The sequence below is a fragment of the Callorhinchus milii genome, unplaced genomic scaffold (genome assembly GCF_018977255.1).
Source record: "Callorhinchus milii isolate IMCB2004 unplaced genomic scaffold, IMCB_Cmil_1.0 Scaffold2, whole genome shotgun sequence".
Lineage (NCBI taxonomy): Eukaryota > Metazoa > Chordata > Chondrichthyes > Chimaeriformes > Callorhinchidae > Callorhinchus > Callorhinchus milii.
This window is the reverse complement of record NW_024704743.1, coordinates 87512620-87540098: the sequence shown is the minus strand read 5'-3', so window position 1 is coordinate 87540098 and position 27479 is coordinate 87512620. Positions and strand designations below refer to the sequence as shown.

Below are 27479 nucleotides of genomic sequence, written 5' to 3'. Positions count from 1 at the left end.
ACACTCACTAACCCCCCCTCCCACACACACTCACTACCCCCCCTCCCACACACACTCACTACCCCCCCTCCCACACACACTCACTACCCCCCTCCCACACCCCCCCCCCCCCCCCCCACCCCCCCCCCCACACACACTCACTAACCCCCCCTCCCACACACACTCACTAACCCCCCCTCCCACACACACTCACTAACCCCCTCTCCCACACTCACACTCACTACCCCCCCTCCCACACACACTCACTAACCCCCCCCCCACTACCCCCCCTCCCACACACACTCACTAACCCCCCCTCCCACACACACTCACTACCCCCCCTCCCACACACACTCACTAACCCCCCCCCCCCACACCCCCCCCCCCCCACACCACACCCCCCCCCCCCCCACCACACTCACTAACCCCCCCCCCCACCACACTCACTACCCCCCCCTCCCACACACACTCACTAACCCCCCTCCCCACTACCCCCCCCTCCCACACACACTCACTAACCCCCCCTCCCACACACACTCACTAACCCCCTCCCACACACACTCACTAACCCCCCCCTCCCACACACACTCACTAACCCCCCCCTCCCACACACTCACACTCACTAACCCCCCCCCACACACACTCACTAACCCCCCCTCCCACACACACTCACTAACCCCCCCTCCCACACACACTCACTAACCCCCCCCTCCCACACACACTCACTAACCCCCCCTCCCACACACACTCACTAACCCCCCCCTTCCCACACTCTCACACACACACTCACTAACCCCCCCCCACACACACTCACTAACCCCCCCCCCACACCACCCCCCCCCCCCCCACACCACCCCCCCCCCCCACACACTCACTACCCCCCCCTCCCACACACACTCACTAACCCCCCCTCCCACACACACTCACTAACCCCCCCTCCCCACACACTCACACCCCCCCTCCCACACACACTCACTAACCCCCCCTCCCACACACACTCACTAACCCCCCCCCTCCCACACACACTCACTAATCCCCCCCTCCCACACTCACACTCACTACACTCCCTCCCACACACACACACACTCACATACATCCCCCCCCCCCACACACACACTCACATACACCCCCCCACACACACACACTCACTAACCCCCCCACCAACACACACACTCACTATCAACCCCCACCACACACACACTCACATACATCCCCCCCCCCACACACACACTCACATACATCCCCCCCCACACACACACTCACATACATCCCCCCCCCACACACACACTCACATACACCCCCCACACACACACACTCACTATCAACCCCCACCACACACACACACATTCACATACATCCCCCCACACACACTCCCCCCCCCACACACTCACATACATCCCCCCACACACTGCCCCCCACATACTCACATACATCCCCCCCACACACTGCCCCCCCCCCACACACACACTCACTCTGCCCCCCTCCCCCCCACAGACACACTCACTCTGCCCCCCTCCCCCCCACACCCACACACTGCCCCCCCCCACACACACACACACTCATACACACAGTGCCGCCCCTCACACCCCCCCCCACACCCTCACACACTGCTCCCCCTCCCCCACACACCGGACTGTGTGAGGCGCCGGCAGCCCCTCCTCTGTGAACCTGACACCCCAACCAAACCCGCAGCCCGGATCCGCGCGGGGAAATAAGGGAAGTGACTCGGGAGGGAGGCAGGGAGGGAGGGAGGGGGGAGAGAGGACGTACCGGTCGGTCCTGGCCGTGGCCGCTGTATGTCCAGCCCAGGATGGCGGGTGGTGCTGCCTCCGCTCCCAGTGAGACGCCGGGTCCCGCGGAGGTCCGGCAAGGCGTGTACTTCCCCTCTCAATATCAATCCTCCCGCTTTTTCACCCTTTTATCCGACGTCGTCCAAACGCACTCGGGAGCAGTTTGTCCGCCGCGCATCCGACGAACGCGGTCACGCGAGTCTTCCTGCTGTTCGCTGTGTGTTTTCTCCCCCCCCCCCCACCGCGAAAAAAAGAGAGGCTGAGAATCGAACGTCGCGTTGGGGGCCACTCACCTGCCAGGACCTGGCGCGGGGCATTGCGGGATACTGGAGGAGCAGCCCGGGAGGACCAGGCGGGCCGGGAACCATGGCGACGGCGACGCTGCCGGCGCTGCTGCTGTCTCTGCTCTCAAACCTGGGCGGCGCGGGCGGCCAGGTCTCGCCCGTGCGGTTCGTGCAGGTCAGCAATTGCACCGAGAGGCAGTATTTCGACATCTCCAGCCTCTGGTGTCGGCCGTGCGCCGCCAAGGGACGGCGGAGCAGTGACGGTGGGTGTCAGGGCCCCGGCCCGCGCTGACAGCCCCCGCGGGGGCTCGCGGTGGTTCCGCCTTTTTTTTTACACACACACATCAACTCGGGCGACCTTCACTGGCGTAGCAAAAGCTCTTCGAAACCCCTCTTTTATGAGTGCTCACCATCCGCGAGAGCAACTAACGTGTGTGTGTGTGTGTGTGTGTCGGTGTGTGTGGATATGTCTGTGTGATTTTATATATGTATATATATGTGTGTGTGTGAAGGGAGACATCAAACCAAGAAACGTCAGCAATGTCAGGGCAGGAGGTTAAATCAACACCAGAATCACAACGATTGGTTACGTTTCGGGTGAGAATCTCCCATCAGAGCAAGAGAAAAAGACATCCTGACCTTGACATAAAGGGGGATTAAACTTTTAATACTATAATCCATTTACTGGTCGCCACTTTATAATAATAACCTTGCATTTGATGCAGTGTCCTTTCGCGTCGGGCAGATGTCCCCAAAAATGCTTCATGGAATTTACTGTAAAATATTGTGACTGCATTTTGTAAACAAAACGTTATGGTTAACGATTTGGGCGTAATCCGGTTTTTTTTTTAGGAGAGAAGCTGTTCTGCCCCTAACGTAAAGAGGGATTACATTTTCTGGCTTCATTGCTTGAAAATCACCCTCCTGGAAATGATGTGGAGTCCTGTAGCTCAGTGGTTAGAGCACTCGCTTTGCAAGCGAGAGACCTGAGTACAATTCCAGGCAGAGGGCGAAACCTTGGGCAAGTTTCCTTACTCCACACAGAGCCTAATAATAATCCCTACAAAACCAAAAAACAATAATAAATTGGTCATTTTCAATCCACGACTGTTTGTGGGACATTGCTGTGCGCAATTGGCTGCCGCGTTCGCCCACAAATATACAGTCAATTCACTTTACAGTATATTCTGTGAAGCGTTTTGGGACGTCCTCCCGACGTGAAAAGAGCTATATCAAATGCAAGGATTATTATTATTATGTGACATCGCTCTCACGGGGAACTGTTGCCAGATTCACAGAACTCCACCCCATCAAATGAATCCCTTTTATATTTATAGTGTTATTGCAGAGCCAGGGATATGTTTCGCCCACAAATATACAGTCAATTCATTTTACAGTATATTCTGTGAAGCGCTTTGAGACGTCGAGAAGACGTGAAAAGCGCTATATCAAATGCAAGGATTATTATTATTATTTATTATTTGTATGTCTGGTTCTCCAATCATATTAAAAAAAACCTGTAAACATAAACTTTTTGACTGTGGTCATTTTTTAAAAACAAGTTTAAAGTACTTTAATTCCCCTTTCCCTTCACACATGTACATAACTTGCCAGATTCACAGATTCACAAAATAACTTTTTTCATGTAAGAAAGCAGCCTGCTGAAGACTCGTGAATCTATAAGACTCAAATCAGATTTTGAATAAATTCCACTTATTTGATACTCGTCCCATATTCCTCAATCCCTCTCACCAGAAATAAAATGTAGTTAACTCTTTGAAACCCTGGTCCTGGCATCATAATGGCCTTTCATAGTAAGCTATTCCCCTCCTCTATTACCCTTAAGGTAGAAGTTTTGTCTGACTTCCTGTAGATTTAACTCCCTAATTTGAGTATTTGAGCCCTCAGTGATGGTGAACAAAAAGGATGGTTTCCTGCACACTACATATTTGTTTAATGGAATCTGACTGGTATACCCTGGAAACCAGGTGATCTGTATTAAAAACAAACTTACAAACTTGCACCCTTTTTTTTTGTCAGCCGGGTGTCTGACACATGCCGGAACCTATTACCATTATTACCAAGAGTTTCCAAACCAAACTGAGATTTCCATGGGTCCCACTTACACATGGAAATGCCAGAGCTAGATTGTTGGAATGGAATGCGCACATGATTAAGCTTAATAATAACGTGATGCTCTGTATTACTTTTTGCTTAACTTGAAATGGTATATGTTCTTCTTTAGGAATGTCATGTTCCTGTCTGCCAGGATACCGACAGAAGTTCAGTTTCGTTCATTCCTCCAAATCATGCCAAAAATGCCCACAAACTAGTCCGGTAAGTAAATTGCTATAATATATTTCTTATTAGACACCTGCTATTAAGTAAGTAAAATACTAATGCGGATCTATTTCCTAATGCAATAACACAATAAATGTAAAGTGGAATTAAACTGGTAACTACAAAGCAATTGATAGTATAAAAAAATTCCCCTCCAATACTTGAAATACCTTTACGCATTTGAATGTTTAACATCTGTCACAAGCGTTTAGTCCTTCTTATTCTGAACTCTAATCAGTTTTGGGTTTGAGTTTACTGTATGCATACACTAGCAGTTCATAATTGCTCCTGATTAAATGTAGTGTTTGTGTAAAGGACATTAAATACAATTAATGGTATTGCAACTATTTTGTTTGCATTCCTATCTCACTATAATTGAGCACTTTAAGTTTAAGCTATTCTACCTCTAGTGCATTACCAGTGATTGAATATTGGGAGAATATCATAGCATGTACAAGAATTTCCTTTCCTTCCAACTTCCCCATGATAAAGAGGAGATACCGAGAGACAACAGATGCAATTTAAAACTGGATCTATAATAACAAATATCTGTTGTGTATGAATGTGGTATCTTTTTTCTCCCCTTCCTTCCCAGCTAGTTCTGGTGGTTACTCATCATTCTCCCATTGATAAAATAGAAAAGATGGGAACTATGTGTACTTTCTTCAAGCATCTACAGAGGAACCCCATTTTAGTTCCCTTCAGCATAGTGCTGCTTCACATTTTGACTGCTCTGTGGAAATGTGGTACACCCAGCTTCTGAGTGCCGACTAGTTACCTTTACCTATTAAAATTGATCAACTTCAGGGTCATCAGGCGCCATAAGTGGCAATCTGAACCTAATGTACCTGTATGCTAATATACAGAAAGCACTAATGGCATCACTTTGTGAAGGCAGTTACATCATTTGCAGTTCTTGCTCAAGGGTTGTACACAGAAAGCGACTCTGAGTATGTGTCCTGCACATGTGGGCAACACACTGACTTCAGCAGAAACCTGCTGATCAGGGTTTCCTGCTCTGGTTAGATGTATTCCAGAAGTTTCATCAGATGACATAATGTGATAAAGGATTGCGTTATTCCAAAACAAATTCACTACTGAGCAATGCAAAAATCATCTATCTAGAAAAATGGTTCCGTTCCTTTTGAAAAAAACGCGATGATTGTTTGTGAGCTGAGCTAATATTTGGTCGCTATCATAAAGTGAGATAGTACTGATTTTACGGCAGTTAGGTAACCGAAGTTGTAGCACCTGTAGATCAGTATGATGGTTGAGAGAGGGCAAGTCCACATTGCCTTGACATTTCAAACACTAACTGGATTGCAGAACCGACCAGCTGAGAACTGGATAAATCTGATTCACCATTCAATCTTCATTTTGAGAATTCCCTATGATTGTTCTCCCTGGTCACTCACAGGATTGTCCCGGAGATAATCTTTATTCCTGGAGACTCCAGGATAGTCCTATTTGGAAGTCAGCTACTCTGCAACCACTAAGATATTGGACCTAGCCAACCACATTATAATGGGATTTCCCTGTATAACGTTCTGAAGCCAGATGCTTTCATTTAGCCACTGTTATCAGTGGAGCTTCAGAGATGTAGACAGTGGATATACAGTATTAATCTTATTATTGTAGTGGTTAAAGTCTTATAGCATATTTCTCTCCTTCTTGCAGCAAGCCTTCGTTAAAAAAAGTTAAGACTTTCATTTCTTATTTAGTGTCCCAAAATAAATGTTCAATTTCAAAAGTTTGACAGTAAATTACTATTTGAAGACTTTAACATTTTCAACTCTAGAGAAGATCATACAATGGTATGAGTATTTTCTGATTTTACTTTTAAATCTTAAAAGCAAACTGTATTATTAATTAAGTTTTGCTGTGATTATTACATATTATACCTTTCTTTTCTTTGAGTATAACTTTTAACCACTTGCTTACCATCATCTATTTTTGAAGGCAGTAACTCAGGATGGATGGAACTGCATTAACTGTCCTTCAGATGCCACTATAAATATTGATGGGAAATGTCAGTGCTCAACAGGACGTATTTTGGGTATGCATTGCACACTGGTGCTGTGAGTATAAGATGCTTTGCAGAAATGCTAATATGTGAAGCTATAGTCAAATAAAGTCTGTTTAAAAAAATCTGAATATTTGTTGTAAAGGTGAAGGTAGCAATGAAAATTTGAATATGTTGTACCAGTATCAGTGTTGAGCTCTTACGTGTTCATAGATTAGATTCAGTGTAAAGTTATTTCTATCTGTGCCCCTCAACTGAACCATCGTGCATTTTCTATTTTCTATATCAGCCATCCTTCTGACGGGTGAGATAATCAATTTGTGTCAAATTATGGACAATAACATCCCACCTCGTCGATCTCCACAGTTCCAGTACCCACAAACTACAACCAATTCACAACTCTGCCACCCTTATTCTCACCCACACTAAACTCCGTACCCCCATCACACCAGTCCTCACCAGGCTCCACTGGCTCCCAATCACAGAACGGATTAATTTTGAGATCCTCTCACTCGTCTATAAATTCCTGCATCTCCCTGCCATTCTAACCTCCTTTCTACCCACTTCACTACTCCTTGCCTCCGGCTCTGGCTCTGGCCTCCTGCTTGTCCCTCGTCCCCTTTGCTCTACCATCAGCAGCCACATTACGCCCTGAAGCTTTGGAGCTCCTCCCTCATTCCCTTCGACTTGCTCCTTCTTCCATTCTTTTAGATCATGACTGAAGACCTTCCTCTTCCTCCTCCCTCTCCTCGGCTCAGTGTCAGGCTCCACCACTGTTAAGTGCCCCCGCATGAAGGGCAATATATAAATGCAAGTTGCTGTTGTTGGTACTGAGCTGTCGGAATAGATGATTCTCAAAATTTCTAACTCAAAAGATTGTCTCAATTTTTTTTTGATAATCTGTGTTTTCCTTACTTAAGTGGAAAGGACTATTAATGGCGAACTATTGAAAGAAGCTTTGTGTGAGGTCTGCAACAGTACTCGCCCCTCCTTGTCTGTTCCAAACTTTGCAGGGGACCGGTAAGGAATTAATACAATGGTTAGTACTTGCATATAAATGTCTAGCCCCCTCCCTCCCCACCTTCAGATCCTGCCTAAAGACCTTCCTTTTTGATCGTACGTACGGTCATCTCCCCCCTCTCTCTCCCCCTGGCTCGTTGTCAGTCTCCGCCACAATCAAGCGCTCCGGGGCATTACCCGCTCATGAAGGGCACTATATAAACGCAAATTGTTGTTACAATACAATACAAAGTTACATTCGTATAGCGCATTTCACGTCAGGAGAACGTCGCAAGGTCCAGGACAATCAGGGATTTGGACCTGAGTTGGGGGTCGGAATCGGGAAGGACGCAGGATAGGAGGGTGGCCGAAGGCTTGGACGAAAAGGAGGGTTTTGAGATGCATCCTGAATAAGGCAAGAGAGGGAGGCGAATATGAGATGGAGTTCCATAGGGTGGGGGCAGAAAGGCTGAAGGCCCGATCGCCAATGGTGGGGCGGGCCGGGTGGGGGACGTGGAGTTGTTATGTACAACTCCAACTCCTTTTCAAATTTAGTAGTAACCAGCATTATGGACCTTGGTATTCATTCAAGTTTTCTCAATAAAAAGCGAATAGTTTGAGGGGTCCAGTCATTCTACAATGAATTCTGAATGATTCTTTTTGGCACTTCTATAAGTTGTCTGATGTTCAACAATTGCCTTGTCTAAACTTGACTATCCTAAGCAACCTTGAATGTTCTTTGCTGTTTCTTTAATGTAGAGAAATGCAAAGTGCTTTACATAGGGACAAAAAATCCAGGAAGGGACTATTATTTAAATGCTAAAAAAAAATTGTACGGTAAATGAAAAGGACCTGGGAATCCTGATTGATAATAAATTGAAACTATCCCAACAGTGCTCGGTAGTAGTGAGTAAGGCAAACCAGATGGTAGGCTGTATTAAAAAAGAAATATTGATCCGAAATAGTGGGGTAATCCTGCCAATTTATAAATCACTGGTGCGACTGCACTTGGAATATTGTGTGCAGTTCTGGTCAATGCAATATGAAAAGGATATTGCAGTGATTGAGAGGATGTAGAGGAGGGCAACCAAAATGATTGAGGGGATGGAGGGACTGGACTACAAGGGGCAATTAGATAAACTGGGCATGTTCATACTGGAGAAGAGAAGGTTGAGGGGCGATATGATTGTAATCTTTAAGATTCTGAAGGGACAAGATAATGTAAACCGTGATAAGCTGTTTTGTCTTGTACTGAACAGTAGAAGCCGAGGACAAAGCCTGTGATTGAAGGGGGGTAAATTCAAAACAAATCTGCGGAAACACTACTTCAGTGAGTGAGTAGTAAACTCATGGAACAGGCTCCCTTGGGAAACAGCAGAAGCAGAAAATGTCATTTGTTTCAAGAACAAATTAGATGGATTTCTGCTAGAAAATAATATCTCAGAATACAATATATAGTTTGGGATATGACATGTCATGCAATAGTGGAAGGCGAACTAGCGAGACACCTGGGTTCAATTCCAGGCAGGTCAAAACCTCGGGCAAGTTTCCTTACTCCACACGCCTAATAATAATCCCTCCAAAACAAAACAATAATAAATTGGTCATTTTCAATCCACGACTGTTTGTGGGACATTGCTGTGCACAATTGGCTGCCGCGTTTCGCCCACAAATATGCAGTCAATCACTTTACAGCATATTCTGTGAAGCGCTTTGAGACGTCTAGAAGACGTGAAAAGCGCTATATCAAATGCAAGGATTATTATTATTATAGGCGGACCTCGGTCTTCTTTCGCCTAGCAAATTCTTATATTCTTATGTTCTTATGTGTGTATTTAGCTTTAAAATCTCATCATTGAATTTTCCATCAGATGTGTCAGCTGTCAAGAAGCATTTATCAATGTAAAACAATCTTGTGATTGCCAGAAATACCTTTTGGTAAGTGAAAATTATTATAAGATTTCATGAATGCCTTTACTATTGTAAACTTGCTTTCTTAGTCTTCCTTTTCCTGTGTATTCATGTAGTGTCTCAGATAGATTAAAATTTACATGCTGTTTGTTAACAACAATTTACTTTTATGTTATGCCTTTCACGTTTGGAGGGCATTTCAAAGCGGTTGATATAACTGACTGGGAGATTGGTCAAATCTGATTTTTAAGGCTGGTAGTGGGGGTGGGGGCGGTGGGGTTGGCAAAGTGAAGAGACTTTGGGATAGAGTTCCAGAGATCTGGGGAGGATTAGGTAGCTAAAGACATACACTGATGGTGGGACAGTGTGTAAGTAGGTGAAGGAGGTCAGTCCTTGCTGAGCAACAGGGGAGATAGGGATGCTGGAGATTGCAGAGGCATGGTAGAGCGAGGCCGTCAAGGCATTTGAAAGTAAGAATGAGAATCTCAAATTCAATCTGGTGACGAGCCAAAAGAACTGAGCAAGGATGGGAATGATGGACTTGTGGAGCCTGGTGTGGGGGAGGACACAAGCTGTAGGGTCCTGGACGGTGTGTGACATGTGTAGGGAGGATCTGGTGAGTCCGGTGAGCAAGGTGTTGGAGTAGTTGAACCTGGAGATGACAAAGGCATGGGTAAGGGTCTCAGCAGCTTAAGCGAGAGAGATTGCAAGTACACTTGTATAATAATATCTTGTACATTTGCACTAGAAGGGAAATTTGAATATGTAGTCTGAAAATTATAACATTAAAATGTAGCTGTATTGACAGATACATACAATAATATGTAAAGATGAAGTTTGAGTACAGTAGTAAATAATAAGATTGAGTAAAACTGAGAGAACAATCTACTGTGTACAACAATATGTTGATCTAATTCTATAATTTTTCTAGGTAGGAGGGCTGTGTTTTCCTACTGATACTGACGGCTTGCCCACTTCTGTTTTTACCATTATTAATTATGCACATGTAAGTAATGTAGCATGTCTGTTTCGTAGTTCGCAAAAAAATGGATAATTTATTTAAGATCAGTTTTTTTTGTTCTCCGGTACTCCGTTAAGTTTTCTGTTTTACTACTAATGATTGTTCTGTGTAAACAACACTGTTGTGAAATAAATAAAGCAGAGCATTTTCCTTCAGGAGTGGTTTTAACACATGAGGCAGTAAGAACACAAACTTTGAATTTTTATCCCAGTGAGATTAAAATGACTTTGATCAATAAGAACCAATGACTCCATGTATAAAGCAGTCATGCAGAATTCTTCCCAGAGGAACACGCCCTAATCATCATTAACAGTACCTTGGAATACCATGTTTGGCTCAGGTACCTGATTACTAAGACAACCAGAGGATCAACTAGATTCGTACCTTCTATTGCTAGATTGGCAGACCTATCACTTTGCAACCAAGTCAGCCCCAAAGAGACCCTGTTTACCTCCCCAATCCGAGCAGAGTCACTAGTTAGTTATTAGATATCAGGATAAATATTTTGAGTCCCACTAGATGGATAATATGTACCAGTATCTCCTTGCAAATAGCACGGTGAGAACTCAACTCTGATTAATGACATAATTAAGGAAATCTTTCATTTGCTCTGTACACATGTGTTTACACAAAACTGCGTTTAAGCATAGAGCATAATGGACTTCCATTGTTTTGGTTAAAGAGGTGTAACTGAAAGTAGTTTTGTAAAACAGTGAAAGCAGCAAGTCCATGAGAAATTGCTTTGCTCTTGATAGTGAAACCTTTCATCACAATGGTTTAAATTTCACTCTATTCTCAAAAAATAGCTTTTTTTTCAACAAATAAAAATTGTTACACTGGGGTCTTGTTAGGCTGTGTCCAGTCACACAATTGTTCTTTTTTCTTGGAATTTCTCATTATGAAGAGAATATTTCCCATTTTAGCTGGCATTACTCATTACTCACTTTAGCCTTTTTTTTAGCTGTAAACGTAAGAATACAATCGTGTATATATTGAAGAGGTGGGAAACAAAAAATCCTGATTTGGGATTTTTTTTAGAATACAGTGGAATTCTATTAATTGAATACTCAATTTGACAGCGAAAATTATTCAATAAATCTAACTATTTTGAGAACCGGACTAAACGTAAGAGGAGACTCATCTCCCGGAGTTCGAGCCATGTGGCCTCCAACTGCACTGGAATCAGAAATTGATCGCCAGCGACCTCTCTGGGAGTGAGATGAAGGGAGGAGAGGACGCTGGTGCCCCTTCACGCTGGACTGTAGGACTGTAGTAGGTAGTGATGTGTTTATCTGGTGTTGAATTAATTGATTTTCATAGGAATGGTCACAGGGAAAATTATTCAATAAATTAAATTATTCGTATATCCAGTATTCAATTAACCTATCTATATTCATAGATTAGTCGTGCATATGGTTTGGGATTTCTAAATTCAATTCAATAAACTGAACTATTCAATTACCCGATATTCAATGAATTGAATTTTACTGGATTATATTTGAAATGTCCTTAATCATTAATTAATAAATTAATTTATTTGTGTAACTTTTAATTCATTTGCTTGAAAGTAGGAAGCGGTATGTATTGAGACTAAAGAAATATTTGTTTCCACAGGGTTTAAAAGTGGCTTCTGCTTGGTTAGGTGTGCATTTAAGAGCAGCAGCTAAAGCTTGTTTGGTAAGTTGTAGCTTTCTAAGAGTTCTGAGTTTAACATTCTGAGTTAAATATAAGCTGATTGTGATTGAACAAATGTTTAAAATTCCATAATAAAATATATTTTCATAAACAAAATTATGACGATCTTTCTGGAAAATTCTGACAAGGTAGAAGATGATTTGTATTTTTTAACGAGTGTATTGAGTTTTTTGAAAAACTAGGGTGAACATTTCTTAATGTCATTACCTTAACTAGTTGGTGCACTGAAATTTGTCATACCCTCCTCCATTAGCACCCACAATAACAACATGCCTGGAGGACATCTCAAAGCTTTACACACGATTGTCTAGGATTGGGGGGAGCTGAAGATGTGCAGGGAGCTGAGGAGTGTAGCATTGTTTGCACATTTAGTGACTTGATAATTTTACCTCCTAGATTTTATTACCTCAGATATCTTAATTTTTCATGTATCAGCACTGTTATTTTAGCTCAATGGTTCCATTTGTGTTTACAGCAATTTGCAAATCTAACTGCTTGCCAGGCACTAGGTAATATGTGTGTTATGAACATGAATTCCATGAACCTTGCAACAGTGCCCAATGATGCTTGTGGACTTTATCAAACCATACATAGATTGACGGGGAACCTTGGAATTGTGCATTCAGCGCCCAACTGGTAAGTTTTAAGAACTTGTTGGCTGATAACAAGTCTGAATTCCTACCTTAATCGTGTTAAGCAAATTACTTGGACTTTTTATAGACTGCAACCCAGTGCAATAAATACTGATTCAGTTGAAACTTTCTGAAGAGAATTCAGCAGAGAGTTGAGGGATGTGCATTTGGGATATTAAAAATAGTTATGTCAAGAGCTGAATGGGATAAAAATGTTTTCTTGATTCCTTATTTTAATGTTATTTAATATATTATCAATCATACTTTATTATCAGAATTTGCTGCACATTTATTCTGTTTTTAGGCGAAAGAATCTTCCCTGGTTGTACTATGACAGCCGACATGGTTATGCAAGAATTCTTGAAAGTGAACCATTTGCAACTAGTTTCCATTTTAAGAAATCCTCCAAAGTAAGTATATCACTGTAACACTTATAGTCCTTGCATTTGTTACAGTGCCTATAACCTCAAAACAACTCAAACCATTTCATAGGTAATCACACATAATTTTTGTTCATATAGTGATTTTATTTGTAGCCAAACACAGCAGCCAAGGTGCGCACAGTGGGGTTCATAAATAGCCATAGAGTAAATGACTCAGTTACTGGTCTCATCCAATCTCACGCAGTAATGGACTGCACCTTCGACACTGCAGGGCTCCCTAGCACTGCACTGGTTTTCAACATACATTATGATTTCATGTCGCTACAGAGAGCTTGAACACATATCTCTTGACCCAGAAAAGAAAGTGTTGCCACCTGACCCAAAATCTCAGCAATGAACTGACAAAAAAGGTGAAATACAATTATTTTTACCCCCCACAATTTTTTCTCCTTTGGACATCTATATGAAATTTTGCTCATATTAATTGGACTAAAATAAACTTACACTTGCATTTGATTTAGATTTGTATTGCACTTATTTGCCATCATAAAAGTTGGTAAGGAGGCTTATTATTATTATTATTATAACAAAATGTTCTTCGTGGAAGACATTCCTCATTAAGCGATTTTTAAAAAATATTGTATTGCCTTTAATTAGTAGTGTTTTGGGCTGCCAGTGGACATAATACACGTTTGATTTATGAGTTTATGAATGCTGGGCAAAAATTCAACCTGGGTCTAGACTTACTCAATTAATATTTCAGATGGTCCAGAATTTGGCAAATTGTTGAGTTCAGTTTTAACTTTGAAACTTTTTTTTAGTTCTGAAAAGAACTTACAGAAAACTAGCTTCAAAATGAAAGTTAATTTCTGATTTTTGCCAAATTCTGCACGCTCTGGAATGCTCTATAATAGAGTAAATTTAGATCTAGGTGGAATTTCTACCCCCATGAATTATACCTGCATATTGTTAGCTTCATGGAAATACTCATTGCACCCTTAAACTGAAAACTAGTAAATCTTTCAAGTAGTTTGAAATAAATACATTACCATCGATCCATCGGCAGATCTAGCTGGACCTTATCAAATCTTACTGCTCCGCCCTCGCCTCTGCAAATCATCGTTCTATTCCAGGATAATTTTGGAGGCCAAGGACAACCCCAGGCTCCTCTTCTCCATCACCAACCAGTTTCTCCACCCATTCTCTCATGCTTCACCAATCCTCATCTCCAATGCCAACTGCGAGGCGATGCTGGACTTCCTTGAATCCAAAGTTGAGCGGATCCCCGAGGAATTTCCCCATTTCCCATTCACACTCAGCCCCTACCCATCCCTCTCTCCACACGTTCAAACCTGTCTCCTTCTCCTCCCTCACCATCACTTTAACCCGTATGAAACCGACCACTTGCTGGCCCATCCCTACCCCTCTTCGTACCTCCCAGCTCCACCTCCTTGCTCTCTACTCACAGACATTATAAACCTCCCCCTGTACACTTGCACCATTCCCACCCCTTTAAAAATGGCTGTCATCAATCCTATCCTTAAAAATCCCTCCTTGGACCCATTCCTGATCTCAAATTACTGCCCCATCTCCAACCTCCCTTTCTTTTCCAAGGTCCTGGACTGAGTCGTTGCTTCCCAGTTTTCTCCTTCCTCTCCCGCCACTCCCTTTGCAAACCCCTCCAATCAGGTTGCTGTGCCACCCACAACACAGAAACAGCTCCGGTCAAAGTGACAAATGACACTCTGTCCATCTGCGACCAGGGCTCCCTCTACCTCCTAGTCCTCCTTGACCCCTCTGCTGCATTCGACACCGTCAACCACTCAACAACAACAACAACAAGATTGCATTTATAGAGCGCGTTTCATGTCGGGAGGACGTCCGAAGGCACTGGACAGTTGGGTCGGGATCCGAGTAGGGGAGAAATGGTCAGGGTGAGGGGAGGGAAGGGAGGGAGCGAGGAGGGGGTAGAGAGTCGAGAGGGGAGCTGAAGGCACGGTTGAAGAAAAAACTCAGTCCTCACCTACCGCCTCTTCTCTCACCTCAACCTTCATGGTTTTGTCCTTGAATGATTCAGATCGTACCTCTCACACCACCTCCACTTCATCTCCACAAATAGTTTCGCTTCTAGCGCCCACACCATCATGTACGGCATTCCTCAGGGTTCTTTCTTTGGTCCCCTCCTCTTCAATATCTTTATGCTCCCTTTTGGTGACATCATCCGCAGACATGGGGTCAACTTCCACATGTATGCGAATGACACCCAACTGTACCTCTCTACCTCCACCCTTGACTCCAGGACCACTGCTGTCCTGACAGAATGTTTGTCAGACATCAAGTCCTGGATGAGAGATAACTTTCTTCAGTTGAACATCAACAAGACTGAGGCCCTCCTGATTGGTTCCTGTGAGCACCTCCACCTCTCAGGTGCTGACAGCATCACCATCCAAGGAGGCACACTCCAATTTACTAAACCAGTCTGGAAACCTGGCATCTTGTTTGACCGTCAACTATCCTTTCTACCCCACATTCATTCCATGACCTCTGCCTTTCCCCAACCTCCGCAACATCATCCAGCTCCACCACTGTCTCACACCTCAGGCCGCCAAAACTCTCATACATGCATTCATAACATCCAGCCTTGACTACGCAAACTCCCTGCTTCTCGGCCTCCCCAACTCCTCCCTCCCTCCATAGACTGCAGGTCATCCAGAACTCTGCAGTGGCAATGTCCTCTCCTGCACCAGGCTCCGTGAACCTATCACCCCCATCCTTGACCAACTCCACTGGCTTCCCATCACAGAGTGTACAGTTCAAGATCCTTGTCCTCACCTTCAAAGCCCTCCATAGCCTCACTTCCCCCTAAGTCTGCGCCCTCCTAACCCCCTAACATCCTGCTCGCTCCTTCCACTCTGCGTGCTCCGGCCTGCTTCACATCCCCAGCTTCGCCACCCCACCATTGGCGGGCTTGCCTTCAGCCATTCAGCCCCCACCCTCTGGAGTTCCATCCTGCAGTCCCTCCGCCTCGCCCCCTCCCTTGCCTCCTTCAAGACCCATCTCAAGACACTCCTCTTAGACCGTGCTTTTGATTACCCTCCTATCCCTCTGCCCGCCACCTTCCCCAATCCTGATGCCCAGCTCGGGTCCGAAACATTGACTGTCCAGCACCTTGGGACATCCACCTGACGTGAAAGGCACTATACAAATGTAATTTTGTTGTTGTTGTACCATGATTGGGGTCTCTTTTTTATTGATCTTTGAAAATGTCTTTTTTCTTTTTATAGAATATGAAACTGCGTTTCATTATTGCCAAATATGATGCACGAGGACATTTTCTTAATTGGGAAAATGTAGTTGGAGGTACCTTACAGGTAAACTTTAATTAAAAAATTTAGCAACTACAGCGCAGCCATGACTGGAAGCGAATTAAATTTTAAAGCGTAGTGGACCTCAGTGACTGCGTATTTGCATAGTTAGACGCCTTTTCAAACTAAAATGGCTGTCTAATGGGTCTCTTTCAGCATCACCTCCTGTTCACTGTGCATGTGCAAAGCAATGACAATGTCCCTTAAGTTTGCCAATTTAACTTCCTCTTTTAAAAAAAATGGACTTTCGGGTTGACAAGTTGGCACCAATGACACTTCCTGCTTTGCACATTCACAGCAAATAGGAAAGGACTTTGTCAGAGACTCAATGACCCAAATGTCTGCCATTTTTAACATTTCATCAAGGGAAGCCACCAATGCCTAAGGAGTGAGTTGACTCGCTCCACTATATATCAATATAACTTAAACTTTTTTCTTTTTATAAAATATTCATAACATGAAATAGAAATTAGATCATAAATTAAATATTTTTACTTTACATTAATCTGGACATAAAATCTGCAAGTAACTATTATTAAAATACTCAGACATGCATTTCTTTTCTTCAAGTGCTTTATTGAAACTTATTAAGAAACTAGGATAAAGGTCCAATTATTGGTTTGAAATTCATTTAAATTTGTAAATTTAAATTAAAACTTAATCTTGGATTTTTTGTTTTGAATTAACTAATCATTTTAAAATAAAGTTGTTTTCCTAAATGTGTACTAAAAAAATCACAAATGCTTCTATATTCACCACAGCATGTTTGCATGAGAAACAATATTAAACTGAAAAAGTATATCTGTATTTCAGTAATGTTTACTTACCAATTTGACATAGATTATAAATAATAATTCTTGTATTTGATATAATGCTTTATTACAATGTCGAAACGTATCAAACTGCTCTACAGGAATGACTGTAAAATGTAGTAACTGCATAATTGTAGGTGACTGAGGAAGTAATTTGAGCAAAGCAATGTTTCAAAAACAGCCATGAAGTGAATGACTTATGTTACCTGAGGATTGATGGTCAGGACACCAGGAGAAACTCGTTTTTCTTTCAAATAGTGCCAAGGGAACTTGAAAGTCCACCTGAAGAAGCAGACAGAACTTTACAATGTTTCGCCAATATACTATGTTGCAGTGTCAACCTAGACAAGCAGCTTGAAGTGTCGACGTAGGATTTGAACCCACAGCATTCTGACTCAGAAACAAGAGTGCTACCAACTAGCCAAGCTGACATCTAGACATACAGTATATGTAATTAATATCTTAGGCTTATCTGTACATTATCAACCTAATGTATGCTTTGTCATTAATTTGTGTCTTGTTCTTGCAGTTGTGCCCTGATACCACGAGTAGGCTGAATACTGCTTATAACTTTGGAAGTACCTATCATCAAAGTGTAAGTGAAACAAATTTTGATTAATCAATGTTCTCTTGCAGGAATAGAAGACAAATCTGTTTTAACACTGGCCTACAAATTGAAGAGTTTATTCTTTGCAAAAGAAGTCTATGTAATAATAACAATAACAAATTACATTTGTTTAGTGCCTTTCAGTCGGGAGGATGTGCCAAAGCACTGGACTGTGAATAATAATAGAATAATAAAATGAATGGCTATTGTGAGTTATAGGTATCTGCTGAACTTTTCATAGTCTGAAACAGACTTAAAATTGGGGGTGGCTTCATTGTAGATAAGGAAATAGTGTGTTAATTACCAAAATAATGATAATAATCCTTGTATTTGATATAGTGCTTTATCAAGTCGTCGAGACGTCTGTTTCACATGACATACTGTAAAATGGATTGACTGTAATTGGTTATCTATCAAAATATAAATTGGTTACAGTGTTAACCCAAAGCATTTTATATTTGGATTTTTACTGTCAGTATAAATCTACACTATACCAACTGTGCCATACTCTCTCTTTATTTCCTTCTATCTCTCTGTCTGAACAAAACACTGCTCTTGGCTTACATTGCACTATGTGGCTAAGTCACATGCCTAATAAAATCGTGCATGTGTGCAACTTCAGTATGGGCACAACAGAATATTTTTTCCCTGTGTCTGATCATGACAGCAGCCCACTGCCACATCAGAGCCCAATGCAGATAAGCAGACATGCAAATTCTATTATAGGTCATCATTTCAGGCATGATTTCAAAGTGGTACACTTTGCCTCCCCCAGTTTAAAAGCATCATTACATACTGAGTGAAAGAAAGGATTTTACTTTCACTCTAGGAAAATCAATATTTTTGAACTAGAATGTCTGCACGAAATTCTCTATTAGGTATGCCTAATGTATTTAAAGCTATTTGGAATAGAACACAAGATGTTGTCATAAACTAGAAGTACTGTGCAGTAAAATGTTTAAATTTTGATGCACTGTATGACTTTATTAAAAAATGGACCCACCCAGTACTGTTTGGACTGCTAATGAATATACTCATTCAGCAGTCACCTTCTGCAATTGTGTCAGTGTTGTGAGTCTCGACTTTCAATTGGAGGGAAAATATCCTTTAAAGTTGGCTTAAAGTTAGAAATCAAAGCCCAGTTTTATGAGTCGATCTCCAAAATAGGGAGTCAGAAGGGAAAAGGAAAGAATGTAAGTAAAATAATTGAGATGTTAAAATTGTTTTCTGAGTGGAAGAAGTTCAGATATTTTTTCAAGAAAACAGAACTTACAAATGTAAAATTAAGAAAATGAAAAGAATATAGTGGAATAAATGAGGAATTGTGTAAGCAGAATGTTTTAAAATTGTTTTTAATTTAAGCAATTTAGTTTATTAGCTAGTTAATGGTTACAATTACTGGAGGTTGGATAAGTATTCCTGCAGTATTAGTGTTTCAGCATCAGTGTGTGAAACTGGTTTTCCACCAAATAAAACCCAGTTTCATGAAAGTTGCTCTCATCTCCAAAATAGGGAGCCCCAAGGAAAAGAAACGAATGTAAGTCAAATAATTCAAATCTTAAAATTGCTGTCAAAAGTGTAAAATAGTTAGGATATATACTTAAAAAAACTTAAACCAGTATCTTAGTGAAATTAGATTTTCCACGGACCAGTCCTCAATCAATCTAAGGGCTTTATAAAAAATATATATATACATGATTTACAAAGAACAAAATGGTCCAGAATACTGTTGCCTATTCCAGTTCTTAATTTAAATCTTCATGGAACATTAATAAATAAAGGCAAACATTTTTCAACCCATGTAACACCTTTTTGTTGCACTGTTTAGGCTTGTTCTGAAACAGCTGAACTAACCAGCAACTCTTGGGTAATCATGGGAATCTTACTTGAAGAATTTACAAACAGTACGTGAAGTTAGAAACTAAAGGACCAAATTAAATGAATTGCATGGAAACTACTTAAGAGCAATGTATCTGTGGTGGATTTAGATACTAGTTAGAAAAAATATTAGCTTACTGACAATAATGCATACTGAAGGTAAGTGTATCTGCTAATTCTAAGCATTTCCCTCCTTAGCTTCTGCATTGGCTCTTGGAGTGGAAATTACTGACACAAAACAAAATTTAATGCTACATTTTCATGAAATAATTTTGTTGATTGGATGCTTACTTTCTAAAGAAAGTCCATTACTTTGGACCTACTTTTGATCTGTTTATTTTCTTTCTTGTGCAGTGTACACTTTCTGTTTCCAAGCTTTTAGCACAATATGCTGAGCCTATCTTCTTTGACATATTCATAATTTACAATGAAAAAAGTGGTCAGGAATTCCTGTGGCCCATTCCAGTTCTTAATTTAAATCTTCAATATGATGGAACATTAGTAAATAAAGGTAAACAATTTTCTGTGTAGCACATTTTTGTTGGGCTGTTTAGGCTTGTTCTGTGGGTTTCAGTAAGTATTCCTACAATAACAGTGTTTATTTCAGCATCAGTGTGTGAAACTAGTTTTCCAATAATTAAAACCCAGTTTTATGAAAATTGCTCTCATCTCCAAAATCTCTTCTTCTGCACTGACTAGAAATTCTTGGGAATCTTACTAGAGCATTTTTTGTGTGAAGCAAGTACTACAAATCATTTATGAATGTGAATCTCATTATTCAGTCATTGCAGAGTTTTGGAGCAAATCATTACAAAAAAGACTTGTTTAGCCAAACCACTAACATTTGAATTCGAAACAATTGACAATTCACTGGCTCAGATATTGATGCCTAATTTATAATAATAATCCTTGCATTTGGTATAGCGTCTTATCACGTCTATGAGACTTCTCAAAGCGCATCACAGAATATACTGTAAAGTGAATTGACTGTATATTTTGTGGGCGAACACAGCAGCCAATTGTGCACAGCAGTGTCCTAGAAACAGTCGTGAATTGAGTGACCAATTTATTAAATTGTTTTTGAAGGAATTATTACCCCGGAAAAGCAATCCGCCCATTGACTAAGAACCAGGTTCCAACTTATACTGCTAGGTAAACAGAGGCATGTGAAGTAAGGAAACTTGCCCAACGTTTTGCCCTGCCAGGGAATCGAATCCAACTCCTTTCGCTTGCGAGGCAAGTGCTCTGACCACTAAGCTACAGGACTCCACAAATTATATTCTCCTTCTCAAGGAGGAAAAATACCAGTAAATGTGTGAGCCACATAATCTGGAAGCTAGCTGCAAAGATCACCTTGAGAATGTGTTTTCGGCAGGCCATTGATTCATACACTGAACATGCAATTCAACTAAATTCAGTCACTTTTGAAAAATTGTCCCAAATATTTATACATAAATCTGGGAGTTTCTCACTTGTTACACAATGAATTTGCACATTTTACTGTATATGCTGATTCTTGGAGAATAATGTATGAACTCTTGAGAAAATCTTATGCCAGAATACTCACAATTAGAAATAATTTGAGCTAGATTGGTAAAATATTTGTTCCTCTTGTAGTGACTCTCAAATTAAATTCATCTGTACCATTGTAGCAATGGGCAGAGTAGATTCCAAGGATTTCACAAAGAGGAAATAAAATGAAGGTCCTGTGGCTCTTAGGAACCTCGTGGTTAGTTGGTTGATTATAGAGCAAGACAAGTAAAGAGGGGGTAGTACCCAATCTCCAACCTGGACATTCAACCAGTAATAAGAAAGGAATGTGAAGACTACAAAAAGGGGCAAGGATAGGAAGCCCTTTTGTAAAAAAAATGCTTAAGACATTTTTGAAAAACTAAAATAAAATGGTAACTTTATTGAAGTACAAAAAGTATTGAAAATAAAAATCTTGGTCACTTGCATATTCAACATTTCAACTGCACGTTGTTCAAACAGTAATTTATTTTATAATTACAGATAATATAAACAAAAATTATCATTTAATACGGCGTATGTTCTTGGTGGATACTTTAAGTGGTCGTGAACTGCATTTAGAGAACCTGCCTAAAGTGATTCGAGTTGCTACAAAGATAAAAATCAGGTGAGAAAGGTGTTTAGATTTAATAAAAAAGGTTACTGATTTACTGCCGGTATTAAATCTCCATCTTTTGTGCAAAAAGAGTCATTTAAAAGAGGGCACATTTTGCTAGTTTGTTGATTGGAATGGAGGCTTTGATCACTAAAAGTAAATGTGTTTGGCATGGGGAGCAGGAATTTCAGGCCCAATGTCCAGGCAAATAAAGAGCAAGAATAGACTGTAAAGTGAATTGACTGTATATTTGTGGGCAAAATGCGGCAGCCAATTGCGCACACCAGTGTCCCACAACAGCTGTGGATTGAGTGACCAATTTATTATTGTGTTTTTTTTCTTGAGGGATTATTATCAGATGTGTGGAGTAATGAAACTTGCCCAAGGTTTCACCCCGCCTTTTGGATGGAACCCAAGTAAATTACTTCCATTTAGGAAGTTTGTTTAAATTCAGAACCCCAAACAAGGATTCAAAGGATCAGATGATTTTAACTTTTACAATTGTGCTGTAAAAATCAGATTTTTGCATAGCTTCTTTCTAAGTTTGAGTAAAAGCTTCTTTCTAAGTTCCAAATAACACTTAACACATTAATTTGATGTGTATCTTATTGCAGTGTTAACCTTGTGCCTAAAACTCTGAAGGGAAACATCTTTCTTCCATTGATCACCGTTGCCTACACAGACATTGAGCTCCAGGATCCTGCTTCACAGACTGTTCCAGTAAGTAAGCTTACCTTCTTTAAAGGGATGAAGACTTTAAGGAACAAAAAGATTAATTCGATAAGCATGGACCATCTATACTACAATATATGTAAACCATATTCAACATGTAATATATATTTATTAATTTCATTTGGTATTTTAGTTTTTGATAATCTAACAAGACCTTTACTTTTAAGTCATATTTTGAGTTCAGAAGTAAATGAGATTAAGAAACATTTGGAGCTTTATTTCATCTTTCACTCTCCTTTATATCAAATAGGCAACTTTTTCAGTTGAATATAAAATGGATATGAACGAAGCAGAACTGAATGTCAATGTAAGTTTTGTATACATTCTAATGTATAAGTATACAAATATTATTATTGTTGACTATTATTTGATTAAACTTAAACATCACATGTCTATGAACTATTGAATATCACAAATGTTTGTCCTTTATTGTAAATATTGCCCTGTGAATGTTGTTATAAAATAAAAAAACTGAATTGTATTATACACTGACAATCACAGCTGACAAAATAAAAGCCAAACTGAATAAATCACATGATTAGGAGGAGGTGGCCGAAGGTGCAATCAAAGAGTGAGGTTTGAAAGCAGAGATGGAAGGAGGCGGACGTATTTTGGAAAGAAAGAAAGTTTCAGAGGGTAGGGGCGATATGCCTGAAAGCTTGTCTGCTGATTATCAGGCAGGGAACATGAAACAGGCCACTGGGCAAAGCGGAGGAACCGGATGGAGAGTAGGATAGCAGGAGTTAGCAGAGATAGGGTGGGGCAAGGCAGTGGAGGTAATTGAAGATAAAGCTGTGAATCTTAAAATTGATCAGGTGGGGATTAGGCAATCAGTGGAGCCAGAAAAGGATAGAGTTGAGACTTGCAAAGATTTGATAAACGCAAGCCAATGTAGGCTGTAAAGTCTGGATGATATTAGTTTGTGGAATATAGAGTTGGGAAAGCTGGTGAGGAGCGTATGAAAAGTAGAGTCTGAAGTTGATGAAGGCTTGGATGAAGGTTTTTAAGCAGACTTGGGTAGAGCCTAAGTGAAAGACTCAAACACGAATTGAGGGTCTAACAAAAAATCAAGGTTCTGCATAGGCTTCGTGAATTGGAGTGAGCAACAGGAAGTTTGATACATTTAGTGCTTGAGATGAGAAGTTGTTGGTGGAGCCGAGCAGGGTAGCCTAAGTTTTTATCAACATTGATTTGGAGAAAGTTGAAGCTCATCCAGGACATAATGTGTGACAGACAAAGTGCCAGAACAGCAGCTGTCCTAGATTCTGTGATAAATGATATTATTAAGGAGCATTATACTACTGGAAATAATAAAACAAAGCAGGAAAGATAGTTTTTTATTTTTACTTCAGATTACTTTGGGTTTTCTGGCTGGAATATCAGTGATCTACTCTGTCCTGAAAACAGCCAGTTGGAAAAGACGAATTGGCTCTCCCATGATTGACCTTCCAGTAAGTATGCATTTTGTGTGAGAATGTAGTCAAATTTCATGCCCTCCTTTTTATTTATTTATTTTTTTCCCCCACCCCATACAGGTGGGATATTTAGGGCTTGAGATATTGGACCCAGATGACAGAGTTATAAAGTGGTTGCACACCAGTTTATCTAACTCAGCAATGTGTAAAGAGCATTTTGTGCTGGTAAATTTGTGGAGTTATCATTACTCAATGTGTTGTACTTACTTGTAGAATTACAGTTCAACAAATCAGTTCAACAAATTCAGGTGGTGGTTTTGTGGCAAGGACTGATATTTGAAATTGCAGAGGATGAAATCAATGGGAAAACTAGGAGATCTTTCTATTTTCTGTATACAAAAATGACATGAGATTCACGTTCTAGGTAGAAGATAGTTGACTGATCAATGACCCTTAAACTAGGAAGCACTGTAAATGCAGTGCAGGCAGACAAAATCTTACAATGAGAGCTCAACAGGGTATATACTTGGGCTAATTACGAATCATTCAAAGTTCTTCTTTAAAGAAGGTTTTTCATGGATTAGATATAACTTGTCAAGGCAGAAGTTTGAGTCTCAACTCTGATGCAATTAGTGATTGTTAAACATTATTTTCTGAGAAAAAATGTGGGCAATGCATCAGTCTGGCTCAATTGATAGCACTCTTGCCTCTGAGTCAGAAGATTATGGGTCAAACTCCATGTCAGAACTTGGAACTCATATACCTGACAGTCCAGTGCAGCGCCTGGGGTATGCTGCATTGCTGTACATGCCATTTTTCGCATGAGAAGTTAAACCAAGGCCGTTTGCCTGTTCAGGTGATCGCACGGCACTATTCAAAATGAGCAGGGAGTTTCTACGGTGTCCTGATCAATAATTCTCTCCTCCCAAATGAAATTGGTCATTCACTTCATGGCTGTTTGTGGGATATTGCAGTGCACAAAATTGGATGCCACTTTACAGCAAATCCTGTGAAATGCTTTGGGACGTCCTCACAACACGAATGTTGCTATACCAGATGTAAGGATTATTATCAATGGATTTTCAGCAAACTAAATCCTAGAAAACTAATTGAATTCTGTTGTGATGTTACAATCTTTAAAAAAAAATTATTTTATCTTTTAAATCTAGACAGTCATCAAGTTCTTGCTGTTTTATGCTGGAGACCTAGCAAACATCTTTTTTCTTGTAACAGTTGGAACAGGCCTGTACTGGCTCGTATTCTTCAAGGTATTGTTAAATGTTTACTAAAATGTACATTATATTCCATGAGTTTGTTACATTATTTGTAATATTAGTTCAGATATGCTAAGTGTAAACTATTTAAATTTCTCTTCTATATTTCTGGTCAGAGTCTTGAGGTGAATTCCATTTGTTTGGATCACCATTTGTTTCCTTTGATTTGTTATGTTGTGTCTATTTGAAGTTTCTTCTGTACTCCTAGAAAGAGATTTCTTGAACCATAAAAAGGGGGCTTGCAGTTATTTTTACTTTTTGATTCTAGGGTCAGTGGGTTGTCTCTGTTCTTCTTCCCACACCATACCAGGAGAGACAGTTTGTTGGTTGTATAGCAAGTGCATTTGGACTGAAGGTATTGATGGACGGATGGATGAATGGATGGATGAGTGGATGAGTGGGTAGGTGGGCTGATTGTCTTGAAAATTGATAACATGAGTGCTGTATAAAAACTGCATATTCAGTTCAGGTTTTTGAACAGATTCCTCTTGATTCCAACCCATGTTATAGCAAAGTCCTATAAGCCCTATAGCTGGTTGCACTGTACATACGCAGAGGTACTTCCTGTAACCAACTCCTGCGCACTTGAAAAAACATCTGATTTCTGGGGCCTGTGGTTATTTCTGGGGTCACTTCCTTTGTACCATGCATAATGAGCAGAAAAGGACATCAGTGGCAACCTAATGCACCAGTAACATCCATTTTTAGTTGGGAACTGACCATTATCCACAAATCAAGGTGGCTGGTTTTGCATGTGCCCAGTGAACGTGTTCCATGCTCCTTTTGTGCTATAAACAAATCCACATTATTAACAAACCCATGTTGTAACATGGTTCCAGTGTACTTATCTCAGATATGCTAGGATGGCTCAACATGAGGCTACTAATTCAGTGTAGCAGAGGATAGACATCAGGAATTATTTCTTCACCTCAAGGGTAATTAACAACTGGAATGCGTTTCAGGAAGTGTTGTTGAGGCCAAGACTTTGAACTAATTTAAGAAGCAGCTTGATGCTGTGATGGGAAGATGATAGGGTGGATATTCTGGAAGGATGAGTTCAAATTGGCCAAAGAACCTTCGTCATCTAAACCTAACTTGTAGTCATCCTTTGCTGCACTGGATCGTGCATGCCCTTGATTACCAACATTGGCAGGTTCGACTGGCTCCCTGTCCTCCTCCAGAATTACTTCAAGGTGCTTTCAAGTCTCTCCACTCCCTTGCCCTTTCTTTTCTCCAGCTTCACTACCTCCACTTTGCAAACTGTTGCACATCCTCCACCCCCTCTGTCCAACCATTCACGACAATTATGAGCTTTGAGATGCTATGATACTGTCCCCAAATCCTTTATCTTCTTTGAGGAGTCCTGTAGCTCAGTGGTTAGAGCACTCGCTTTGCAAGCGAGAGACCTGAGTTCAATTCCAGGCAGGGCGAAATCTTGGGCAAGTTTCCTTACTCCACACAGAGCCTAATAATAATCCCTCCAAAACCAAAAACAATAATAAATTGGTCATTTTCAATCTACGACTGTTTGTGGGACATTGCTGCGCGCAATTGGCTGCCGCGTTCGCCCACAAATATACAGTCAATTCACTTTACAGTGTGTTCTGTGAAGCGCTTTGGGATGTCCTCCTGATGCGAAAAGTGCTATATCAAATGCAAGGATTATTATTATTATTATTATTATCTTACACTGTTTGCCTCCAACCTGTGTTTTCCAACCTCGTCTAAAAACCTACGTCTGCTTTTTTTGGTCAGCTTTTTCCTTCCTCCTATTTCCCACTTTGCTCGAGGTTTTCCTTTACTTTTATGCTTACTTCAAGCTTTTCTATGTGAAAGGCGCTATAAAAGTGCAAGTTTTGGTAATTATACTGCAGCATTACAGTTCACCGTGCTTCTATGTTTACTCTGTTCATTTATTGTTTCCTGTTAGTTTCTATAGTTTCTAATATTTTTGTGTCCTGGGAAATATCACTTTCCAACTCCTAGATGCTTCAGCTTTTACATAAGATTCTAAACCAGTTAACTATCGACATCTTTTTTATTGACTGGGAGAGACCAAAGGGCAAAATTCTCAAGTCTGTTCAAGGTAATTCTTAATTTTGTTCTGTATTGTATGTCTCGTACTGTTCAGTTTCTAATAGTCAGCACAATTATACTCTTATGTCAAGATATTATATATTTTACTATTTTCTTAAAAATAAAAAGTCTGACGAA

At 40.8% G+C, this 27479-nt stretch overlaps 2 protein-coding genes across 4 annotated transcripts in view; one reads left to right on the top strand and one right to left on the bottom strand.

The window, feature by feature from the left end:
* LOC103184595 (RNA-binding protein 12) overlaps positions 1–1788 on the bottom strand; it is a 10261-nt gene extending 8473 nt beyond the window's left edge. The window contains exon 1 of one of the 3 annotated variants that reach the window (XR_006084875.1): positions 1750–1788. The gene's annotated coding sequence lies outside the window, so the exon portion shown is untranslated. Of the gene's footprint in view, positions 1–1608; positions 1673–1749 lie in introns of those variants that run through there. The other 2 variants (XR_006084874.1, XM_007902696.2) reach the window with 2 other exon arrangements.
* Positions 1789–2135: 347 nt separating this feature from the next.
* tmem67 (transmembrane protein 67) overlaps positions 2136–27479 on the top strand; it is a 40181-nt gene continuing 14837 nt past the window's right edge. The window contains exons 1-19 of the mRNA XM_007902719.1: positions 2136–2316; positions 4299–4390; positions 6353–6449; positions 7337–7436; positions 9287–9353; positions 10258–10332; positions 11962–12024; positions 12518–12678; positions 12979–13084; positions 16342–16428; positions 17764–17829; positions 20074–20230; positions 21733–21856; positions 22459–22564; positions 22827–22883; positions 23929–24027; positions 25161–25259; positions 25534–25620; positions 27252–27351. Coding sequence (XP_007900910.1) covers positions 2136–2316; positions 4299–4390; positions 6353–6449; positions 7337–7436; positions 9287–9353; positions 10258–10332; positions 11962–12024; positions 12518–12678; positions 12979–13084; positions 16342–16428; positions 17764–17829; positions 20074–20230; positions 21733–21856; positions 22459–22564; positions 22827–22883; positions 23929–24027; positions 25161–25259; positions 25534–25620; positions 27252–27351 — 1924 coding nt within the window. The remainder of the gene's footprint in view (positions 2317–4298; positions 4391–6352; positions 6450–7336; positions 7437–9286; positions 9354–10257; positions 10333–11961; positions 12025–12517; positions 12679–12978; positions 13085–16341; positions 16429–17763; positions 17830–20073; positions 20231–21732; positions 21857–22458; positions 22565–22826; positions 22884–23928; positions 24028–25160; positions 25260–25533; positions 25621–27251; positions 27352–27479) is intronic.